The 11370-nt window shown below is 43.0% G+C and overlaps 1 protein-coding gene across 1 annotated transcript in view; it reads left to right on the top strand.

Moving 5' to 3' along the window:
* Cdk15 (cyclin dependent kinase 15) overlaps positions 1-11370 on the top strand; it is a 74217-nt gene that overhangs the window by 20218 nt on the left and 42629 nt on the right. The window contains exon 9 of the mRNA XM_005366330.2: positions 8741-8834. Within this exon, the coding sequence (XP_005366387.1) occupies positions 8741-8834 (94 nt within the window). The remainder of the gene's footprint in view (positions 1-8740; positions 8835-11370) is intronic.

Here is an 11370-nt window from a genome sequence, read left to right as displayed (position 1 = left end):
ACAGAACCTTCAACCCCCAGCACAGGTGGTAGTCCTGTGAGCCTAGCTCTAGGGAGGGAGGAACAATGAAGGGTCTGGAGTTCAAGGTCAGCTCCAGCAACTCAGCAAGTTTGGGGCCTTTCTGGGTGCTGGGAAACACCCCTAAATCCTCTGCAAGAGCCATCTTTCCAGCTCTCCAAAGCAACTTTTTAAAAACTGACCCCCCCTGCTTGCTTATTTATTTATTTGTTTATGTAATTTATCGATGTATCTTACCTAAGTGTTGGTCTACCATCTAGATCTTTATATCACTCTCTACTAAAAAAGAACTTTGGCTCTCGGAGGAATGATCTGATTTTAAGGTAGGAGCAGGGGAAGATAAAAGGGATCTTGAACCAAAATGTTTTCTTACAAGATGATACAAAATAAATGGAGGCATGTCCAAAGGACATGGGGAGTAGTCTGACGATGTTTCCTCTGCTCAAATCTGGAACACTTTTAACATCAAAGTAAATTATGAGGGAAATTAATTATAGCCTAGCGAGTAACGAGTCTATACTGAGGACAGCTGGGAAGAGAAGTCCCACCCCATCCCATCCCACCCCCACAGTAGAATTCCAACTAATGACGGAAGAAACAAACAAACAAGAAACAAATACAGTAGCAAACCACCGTCTCCCAACCAATACAGTAGCACTCGGTTGAAACAAGGTTCGCCGCTGTTTAACTAAAAGGGAAAGAGATGTTCGCTGAGGGAGAGAGACATTTCCACAACACAAAGCACAGTGTCACAGATCACACGTCAATTATAAAGAGCTTGCAGTAACTTTATAAGGCAGAGAAACCTGGCAGGCCACACGTTAACAGCAGCAATTAAAGGAACTCTGGTGAATAAAGGAAGGACTGATTTGTGCTTCCTACTAAGATATACTGAGACCCCAATGTCACGTCTGTGGTATTCTTGGAAGAGGAAAGTCTACCCAACGGCAACTACGAGGAAGTATCAGATAAGCCCAACTTAAGGAACAGTCTACTAAAGCAATGGGCCTGTAATCTTTGGAAAAGTAAAGGTGAAACATTTTGTTTTCCTTGGTTTCAATTATTTTTCTTGTGGTGGTGCTGGGACTCGAACCCTGCACGCCTTGTACGTGTAGACAGTCTACCAGCATTCCATACCCAGCTCTGAAATCAGAGTTTTAGAAAGCAAAGACAAAGCCGGGTGGTGGTGGTGCACGCCTTTAATGCCAGCACTGTGGGATCTGCCTGAAGAGTTGGATCCAAGCTGAGAGGTGGTGGAAGAGCGGAGGAACGTTTTACCCAGAGTCCTCCAGCTTGACAGTAACTTGTTTTAATGGGTGAGATTTAACGTGCAAAGGACAAAGAAGAAAAAAATTTTGCAATAGAAGCTAAATAGTAAAAGCTGACAACAGTGAAGAACAGCTCACAGGGAATCTCTAGGGTAGCTTTTATTAATCTGAAATAGATCTCTATAACCTCATATTTGAAAGTATATACCAATTTAGAGTATTTGGGACTTATTACTTCCTTAGTGTAGAAGGAGATACAGTGAACAGGGCTCATTAGGACTGCTTAAAACGTTTTTTCTAAACAGTAAGCACACGGACACATACACACCGTTGAATTTAAGTTGTATACACACACACACACACAGACAGAGTTAAAGCTAGCTTATAGTCACACATAAAGTTAAACGAAAAGCGAGCGAGAGGAATCTGGCTTTTTCATCTCCGATTCCCATTTTTGTAACAAGCAGGCAGGGTGTTTAAAGAAAGAGAGAGTAAACAGACATCGCAGGTCTTCGGAGCAAAGAAAGAAGCGGAGAAACGAAGTCGCCAGCGAACGAGAAAGCAGATTTGTTGCAGGTGGGGAGAGAACAGATCTGCCGTAGGTGGGGTCCCTTCGTGAAATGTACACCTCAGCAGGCCCTGTCAAGGTATACCATCACGCAAACATGCCACGTGCAGCAGAGCCAGCCTAAGGGTGATTTTTAAAAGCCATAGCGAATGGTAACTACTCTGGCTGTTGGGGCGAACCTTTGTCTAGGGCTAGAACCTCACAAGTCTGCAACTCCTTCCTCCCTGTCTTAACCTCACACAAAACGGTGGTGGTGATGTGGTTGCCCTTAGCACAGACGGCAGTTAAGGGATCTGATCTGTCCTTAGCTGGGAGGAGGGGATTTTACCAATCCAGTCGTAGCTGGTATTGTGCGGAGTATCACAGCAGACAGGGAATTGGAAAGTGGGTTGTGGGTCCCTGCGTGCCTTAGGGCGCCCGCCCTTTGGAAAGCCTGGCCATCAGGAAGTCAAATGTTGGGATATCAGCACATGACAGGTGAGGACCGTGGGAGAGAGACCTTTGCAGCCAGTGGGTCCAAACCCTGGCAGGGGACAAATAGGCCATACAGACAGCTTGAGTGTGGAGTTTATTGAGGTAAAGGGAATGGAGAAAGGAAGAGAGAGAGAACGAGAGAATGGCAGAGAGAGAGAGAGAGAGAGAGAGAGAGAGAGAGAGAGAGGGAGAGAGAGAGCGCTGCCTCCTCAGAGAAATAGCGGAAAGGAAGAAGAGGAAGTAGGCAGAGCTTGTCTCTTAGAGGGACCATTTGCACCTGCATGCAGACTAGGATCCTGGGCTGGCCTAGGTGCATCCTGCCCGCTGACGGGGCAGGCCAGCATCATGCCTGAATCCTAGCAGAAACACAGAATAGGATGGCAGGTTTGGCTAGTGAACTGCCTGTTCACCTTCAAGTCATTGATGAAAACCCGGAGGTTTATTTGCATGCGCTCTTCTTCCTCTCACGGTGTCCCTTTCTGGGTGATAAGAAAAGGGTTGATCAGAGAGGAAGAAACAGGATCGGAGGGGGATTCGATCCTGCTAGGTCCCCATGCAGCCCTCCAGCGTTGAACTGAGTCTTTGTAGGGAGCAGAGGACAGGTAGCTCCACTGGGGAGCGCTGGTGGCTTCATGGTCAGTAGGGGTCCAGGGCAGAGCCAGTGTTCTCTGGTCTCCCAACACTTTCTCCTGCTTGCCTTTTTCCCTGTCCTTTTAGGCCTGGAAAGGTCCTCGTTAGGGAGAAAGTTACAAACTTTATGGGGCAATTTGTTTGTTTGCTTTTGAGGGCAGAACTATATTAAAATGTACGTAACATAAAACAGTGTTTGACCATTTTAAATAACAATTCAGCGGCATCCACACATTTGCCTTGTGTGGCCACCATCTCTGTCCATCTCTAGAACCTTTCATGAGCCTCACATTGAAACTGTACCCACCACTGTAAATTCCCACCGACTTTCCCATCGGCCCCTGGGAATCACCGTTCCGTTTTCTGCACGTCCATGAAGTTGGCTCTTCAAAGTGCTTCACATAACTGACGCTGGGATCATACAATCCTTGCCCTTCTGTGTCTGGCTTCTTTCATTTAGCATATTATTTTTGAGGTTTTTCCTAGTAGGCTACCCTGAGGGTTTTATTAAGATTTGCTTTTGTGTATGACGTATGTGCATATCCATGGAGACCAGAAGGGGATCTTGGATCCCCTGGAGCTGGCGTTATTAGTGGTGATGAGCAGCCCAGTGTGTGTTCTAGGAATAGAACTTGGGTCCTCTGTAAGAGCGGCCAGTGCTCTAACCACTGAGCAACCTCTACGGCTCCTTGCACACGGAGTTTTCAGGATGGCTTGATTTTGAACCACAAGGGCCTCTCTTTGGTGCAGACTTCAGGTGGCTGCTGGCTATCCAATGACAGGAAGCCAATCACTTCCTCATTCTCCACTGCCAGGTTCCCTGCCACAGACTTTCGAATACAAGATGCGGCCCAAGGAAAGTAACTGGAAATTCCGTGTGATTGCCACACATCATGTCGCTCCAAATTAACTTCAACAGTAGAAGATGAAGTACGGACTCATTTCTCCCAACCGAATTTTTATATTGCTATGCTCCTTGCATCTCTGGGAAGCTAAAAAACTCTGAAGATGGTTTTCTTCCCCCAGGGGACTGCCTAAGGAATCTGAGGAATCTCTTCTGGAAGGAATTCATTCACGCTTAGAAATAGAGAGAAAAAGATTCGGAAGATAGCCAGAAAATTCAGAAAACATTGGAGCTGTTTGTTCTAGCTTGACTAAAGAACCACATTGGGAGCCACAAGCTGACAGCTGCCAACTTGCGCTTCTAGGAGGATGTCCTGTTTAAGGTCACCCGCTCTAGGTTTCCGGCTGCTACCTCCCCCCCCCCACTCCAGCCCCCAGAGTCCCCATAGACTGAAAACCACCTTATAAGAAGAGCAGGGGTAAGGAGAATCACAAACATAATGACCAAAAACAAAAACCAAAGAACCAAAGGCAGTAGGAGCTGGCTCCTTAGCCGGACCTGGATGTGGAGAAAATCTGGGGTGGGCAAAATAGCTGATAGTTTCAAGACCCGTTCTGTTTTTGTTTTTGGTTTGTTTTTTTAATATTTATTTATTTATTATGTATTCTGTTTTGCATGTATGCCTGCAGGCCAGAAGAGGGCACCAGACCTCATTACAGATGGTTGTGAGCCACCATGTGGTCGCTGGGAATTGAACTCAGGACCTTTGGAAGAGCAGGCAATGCTCTTAACCACTGAGCCATCTCTCCAGGCCCTGTTTGTTTGTTTTGTTGGGCTTTTTGAGACGGAGTTTCTCTGGGTAGCCTTAGCTGTCCTGGAACTCACTCCGTAGACCAGTCTGGCTTTGAACTCAGAGATCTGTCTTGACTCTGCCTTCCAAGTGCTGGGATAAATGCCTGGTCACCACGGCAAGGTTTTTAAGACTCGTGATCTTAAGCTTAAGAAGCAAATGAAAGCTAACATGATTATGAAAAACAAATTGCATAACAGGACAATGGACTTGGGTTGTTTTCAGAACAACTATTATACCTAAAAATGCCTTTCATCTTTAAAACTTTTAACTCAAACTCACTAAGTGCAATACTCATGTAAGTATTTAAGCGCTGGCCTCTTTGTTTTAAAGGAAGCATTAGATAAAATAATTAAATATTTATTCGAGTATGGATGGTACTTAATGGATCATCCGGGTGCCGAAACATAATTGACTCTGGATTTTGTTTGTCTTACATTTGTAAAGCGTGTATAAAAACATACATGTGTATAACATATTGCATACTTATGCATGTAACTGTATATGTACTATATATGTATATGAGTAGCCTTATATTCTTGATGTGTTAGATAAAGGTTACAAGCTGCCTTAACTGGCAAATGGAGAATTTTAATTAAACGCCAGCGTTTTATCTCTTTAACATGAAGACCCTGTGCTATTTTGCAGTACTTACACAACGGCCCGAATGTTCTAGGTCTTGCCAAAGTGCACTTTTATGCAACTTTGTACATCATCCCTATGTAAGTGGTAACGGATACCATGAAATTGTCTAACAGAAGACTTCTTTCTTGGCTTCCCACAGCCACAAGTATAAAAAGCAGCACGGGTAATGAGGGGAGTGTGGTTCAGTGATCCACTGCTTACTTAACATTTGAGACGCCCAGGTTTGGCTCCTAGATACCATGAAAAAGAGACATTTGGTTTCAGGCAATGAAAGCTTTCTTAGGAGGATGGGGAAAAAAAAGATGAACTATAGGTTTACACCTAGAAATAACTGTATTGGGTTATTTTGTTATGGTGGTGGTAGATTTGGGGTGGGGGTTGAGAGTGGTTTTTGTTTGTTTGTGTTTGTGGTTTTTTTCAACACTCACTCCCCCTGAAGTCCCCAACATGTCCCTCCCACCCTCTCATCCTCTCTGAGAGCAACCGCTATTTCATGTCCAGGAGGCGTGAAATGTTCTTCCCTGTCCTCCAGCTCTGACATTCTTTCCGCCTCCGTGTCCCCGGAGTCTTAGGGTGAGGGGGAGTTTGACACTGGTGTCCTGTTAAGGGTGGGCACGTGAAGGCTGTTTGGTGATATTAGCCATTTTTGCTCCTCTTGCCTCGTCCCCTACTGAACCAGTACTAGCAATGGTTTTAGCTACAGGTTTCCGTGATGTGTGTTCTCTGTGTGCTGTTCTTTTACATCTGCTGTCTCAGGAGGCAAGAAGCAAAAAGAATATAAATCAATATTTCTTTTCTTTTTTAAATTTGAGACAAGGTCTCACTCTGTACTCTAGGCTAGCCTGGAATGTATTATATAGCTGTGGCTGGACTTGAAGACGCAGCAATCCTCCAGTCTCAGTCTCTCTAGTGCTGAGCCACGCCCCCCAAGAACATAGATTTTTTTTTTTTTGGTTTTTCAAGACAGGGTTTCTCTGTGTAACAGTCCTGGTTGTCCTGGCACTAGCTCTGTAGACCAGGCTGGTCTCGAACTCACAGAGATCCGCCTGCCTCTGCCTCCCGAGTGCTGGGATTAAGGGCATGCACCACCACCATCGCCCGGCAAGAACATAGATATTTAAACATAAATAATAAGAAACTTTAAAATGACAGTAATTGGGCTGGAGAGATGGCTCAGTGGTTAAGAGCATTGCCTGCTTTTCCAAAGGTCCTGAGTTCAATTCCCAGCAACCTCATGGTGGCTCACAACCATCTGTAGTGACGTCTGGGGCCCTCTTCTGGTCGGCAGACACACAGACAGAATATTGTATACATAATAAATATTTAAAAAATAAATAAATAAAATAAAATGACAGTAATTCTAAAAGCCCACTCAAAGGTGTTCTTTACCAGACACAGCCTTCACTTGTCTGACCAAAATATTTGATCCCATTTAAAATTTCTCCATATAAGCAAAAACTGATTTAGAAAATTTATTCTGATTTTTTTTTCAATCAGAATAAAATAACTTATTTCTGGAGGGGTGGAGAGAGAAAGAGCCACCAAGCTCAGTCTAATCCACGTACCTACAAAATCCTAAGAATGATCCAGTGTATTAAACCCAAAGTAAAGAGCCATAAAAGTAGCTTTACTCTATGTACCATCAGATACAGTTTCATTACAATCTGTCTCTTAACCATCTCCTATCCTCAGAAAAAAAGCACAAGAATGAGTTTTAGATTTAGTTGTTGAGAAATATGCTTTCCCCTACATGATCATTAAAAAGCAAATTAAAGAGAGTGTGTCTAGAGTCTACAGAAAACATGAAAACTTGTGTATGGATAATACTTAAGACTAACTCAAATGAACCTTATAATCCATATTTAATACTATGATCATTTATAGAAAAATGTTTTACTTAAAATGTCTCCCTTATTGGGCTGGAGAGATGGCTCAGAGGTTAAGAGCATTGGCTGCTCTTCCAGAGGTCCTGAGTTCAATTCCCAGGAACCACATGGTGGCTCACAACCATCTGTAATGGGGTCTGGTGCCCTCTTCTGGTGTTCAGGCAGAACATGCATACATAATAAAGAAAGAAAGAAAGAAAGAAAGAAAGAAAGAAAGAAAGAAAGAAAGAGACAAAGAAAGAAAGAAAGAGACAAAGAAAGAAAGAGAAATAAAGAATAAAGAATAAAAGAATAAAAAAAAAGTCTTCCTTGTTATGGCACACAAGAATGGCAGAAAAATAAGGGAGGAACTGGAGAGATGACTCAGAGGTTAAGAGTGCATAGCGCTCTTTCAGGGGACTTGGGTTCCAGCCCCAGACCTACATGGAAACTTACGACCGTGTATAACTTCAGTTCCAGGGGATCTGATGCGCGATTTCTTGCCTCCATATAGGCACCAGACACATATTTGGTGGACATACGTCCATGCAGGTACTCAGACATATACATAAAAATAATCCTTAAAAAAATGAAAACTTGCAGAATGAATGTTAGCGAGTGAAGGAAGCCTACAAAGAGGAAGGTCTGCTTCGTTGTAAACCCCTAGGAGCCAAATGGTTGAGAGAGAGCGAATCAGACATGCTTAACAACATTCTTCTGGCAGGAGTCAAAAGCAAGCCGTCTGTATAATTGTACAGCCACTTAGGAGCCCAGCACTGACGACTCCTGGTTCCTTTATGGCTTATTTTAAGACTTGCCGCATCATCAGCCTCTTAATATAGAGGGCGAAGCCATGGGTTAGCTCACCAGAGAATCTGAGTCAAATTCTGACTGTAGAAGTTTTAGGAGTGCCTAGACCAATTGATTTGGTTTAATGTTCCACATTTTTACATGTACAAGCATGATATCTTAGAAAGTAATCTATGCTTAATTAGATTTATAAGTACTCTTCCAGTAAGGAGGAAATAAAGTTTGACCACATCGTAATAGGATTTGCAAAGTGTGTGTGTGTGTGTGTGTGTGTGTGTGTGTGTGTGTGTGTGACAGAGAGAGAGTAAGGGTTGCAATGTTTTCTCCTCCTGACACTGCCTTCCAAAGACTAGGAGTATAGGTGTGCATCCTTCAAACATTTTTAAGGTTTTAATTGACACAGAATAATTGTATGTAGTTATGAAGCAACACGCTTTTCTCTCTTAATGGCACATACACCAGCATCTTATGCTGATAGCATCTTAGGTTTAATGGTTTAAATTGGGGATTCGGGGCTTTCCCACCCCACAGAACAGGGAGTCAGTGAGCTTGGGTGACTTAAGGTTTGTAACTGGAACCTGCTTCTGAGTGTTACTAGCTGAATATCTGCTTTTACTCTCCTCATTTAGAAACTTTTCCTGGCTCTGGGTTTTTAGTAACACGTGGCCCCTATTTAAGAGTATCCCAAGCATTTCTCAGAAGGAGACGTTGTAGATGTTAGGTTTTATGTGAGCAGGCTCCTTATAAATATCTCGCTTCCTTTGCTAGGGGCGCCGGCTGCATCTTTATTGAAATGTTCCAGGGTCAACCTCTGTTTCCTGGGGTTTCCAACATTCTGGAGCAGCTGGAGAAGATCTGGGAGGTAAGACAAAAATTCCTTATATGAAAAAAAAAAAAAAAAGAAATACCTCCATTACAAACTTGGAGTCAGATTTGCCTTAGAGACGATTGAAAGAATCCATCTGCTCGGGATGCTGAGCTGCACTTAAGGAGGCAGAGACTTGTTTGTGACAAAATTGAGCTGCTTCAGGATGGTTGCTGGGGAGGAGGGGGACTCCCTGCCGTCCCATGCCAGCCTATAAGCTGCTCCACTGAAGACATTTGGGTCTCCTGCTTCCTATTATTAGTAGTATTTTCTCAGTTCTCAGCAGCCTTTTCTGTCCCGGCTGTGCCAGCCTTCACTTTAATTCTACTACAGATTTGGACTGAATCTTCACCAACAGGAGACAGAACACCGAATTTTTCTAGAACCTCATAAAACGCACTTCCCATGTTAGGTAAGGGAAGTATAGAATTTGTCATGCCCATGCCCAAGAGCATGATGCCTAAAATGTTAAAGACCATAATGTGTGCACATATATGTATGAATGTGTGTGTGAGCATGGGTGTGTGTAGGGTGTGCATATGTGTGTGTGCATGTGCGTATGAATGTGTGTGTACTCTAGTGTCTGTATGAATGTGTGTATTAATGTGTGCATGCATGTCTATAAATGTGTGTGCATGTGTATATAAATGTGTGTGTACTCGCATGTCTGTATGAATGTGTGTGTATAAATGTGTGCATGCGAGCATGTCTGTATGAATGCATGTACATGCGTGTATAAATGTGTGCAAGCATGTATGTCTGTATGAATGTGTGTGCACGTGTGTATAAATGTGTGCAAACATGCATGTCTGTATGAATGTGTATAAATGTATGTGTATGAATGCATGTGTGCATGTGTGTATAAATGTGTGTGTTCACGTCTGTATGAATGTCTGTGCATGCATGTATGAATGTGTGCATGTGTGCATGTCTGTATGAATGTGTGTGCATGTATGTGTATGAATGTATGTGTGCATATGTGTATGCTTCCATTTATTTCTTTATTATTTTCTCTATTTGCACTCTGACGTGCTTTGCTTTTCTTTGCTCTGTAGTCAGTGATATAGTCATACTGTATATTTATCCCCTCTTTTTTATGATTTTTCCTATTTTGGTAAAGTATACCTAAAACTTGCCAGGTTGGTCAATGTGTACCAAGTTACAAATAGATTTGATGCATTAAGTTTGGCCATCAATGCCTAATAGATTGTAGGTAACCATAGTGTTCTGTATATTTTTTTTAAGGCAAGAGAGGCTATTATTATTTTTAATCACAAAGAAATGAATGACCAATGTTAGCCAAGCAGGGGTGGCGCACGCCTTTAATACCAGCACGTGGGAGGCAAAGGCCAGCAAATCTCTGAGTTCAGGACCAACCTGGTGTACAGAGCGAGTTTAAGGATAGCTAGACCTACACAGAGAAACCCCGTCTCGAAAAAATCAATGCAGGGGCTGGAGAGATGGCTCAGTGGTTAAGAACATTGCCTGCTCTTTCAAAGGTCCTGAGTTCAATTCCCAGCAACCACATGGTGGCTCACAACCATCTGTAATGAGGTCTGGTGCCCTCTTCTGGCCTGCAGGCATACATGCAGACAGAATATTGTATACGTAATAAATAAATAAATATTTTAAAAAAGTAAAAAAAAACAATGCAGACTAACAGCAAGAAAAGAAATGGCCATTGTTTGAGAAGACAGATAAATGTATCCTGATATTAACTGTACACAGTGCAGACTTCACCTCAGACTATAGGACGACTCCCTGGGTAAGGGCGGTTGTTGCCAAACCTGAGAACCATAGCTCCATCTCCCAACACCATGGAAGAGAGAACTCCTACAAATTGTCCTCTGACTTCCACACACAACCACAACGCACATAATAAATGAAATTTTAAGACAATCACATAGCACCCAATAAGCACTGTGGAACAATGAAAATAAAAGGAGATGGGAAATGTTACTGTTTTAGCCATTAAATGTTACCGTTCACTACAGTCAGCCCTGTGGCGCTGTGGGGCCAGCATCTCTGCGATCATTCCCAGCACTTTTGAATCATCCCAAGCAAAAGCTTTGCAGCCATAAGCACAGTCCTGTCTAGCCTGCCCAACTCGGCCCCTGAGAATCTCTCGTCTGCTTTCTGTCTCTATGAATTTGTGAAATAGCACACACCTTACACCACTGGACTTAGATAGCGATAGTCTTTCTGGGTCTGGCTTATTTCACGTACTATGTTTTCAAGGTTCATTCATGTTGTATACGCATCAAAGTACTTTACACTGGGGTTTTTATCAGTTGCGAGGCTCGCTCCAGCTCCTTGTCTCCTGATGAAGATAAAAATGTACCACGAGGCACAAAGACATTGTAAATAAGTTAATCACTAATATTAAACTTTATTTTGGCCACCTGGAGGATATTTTGGGAAACCTAGGACAAAATAGGAAATATTTATTCACAAATAAACAGATTGTTTTCAAGCCAAGGGACTTTTTTCTTTCCCTTTCTTCCTCTCATTCTTTTGTCCTTCCTTCCTTCCT

Source organism: Microtus ochrogaster, unplaced genomic scaffold (genome assembly GCF_000317375.1).
Source record: "Microtus ochrogaster isolate Prairie Vole_2 unplaced genomic scaffold, MicOch1.0 UNK8, whole genome shotgun sequence".
NCBI classification, from domain to species: domain Eukaryota; kingdom Metazoa; phylum Chordata; class Mammalia; order Rodentia; family Cricetidae; genus Microtus; species Microtus ochrogaster.
Note: the sequence above shows the minus strand (reverse complement) of the source record. Positions and strands in the feature narration are given on the sequence as shown.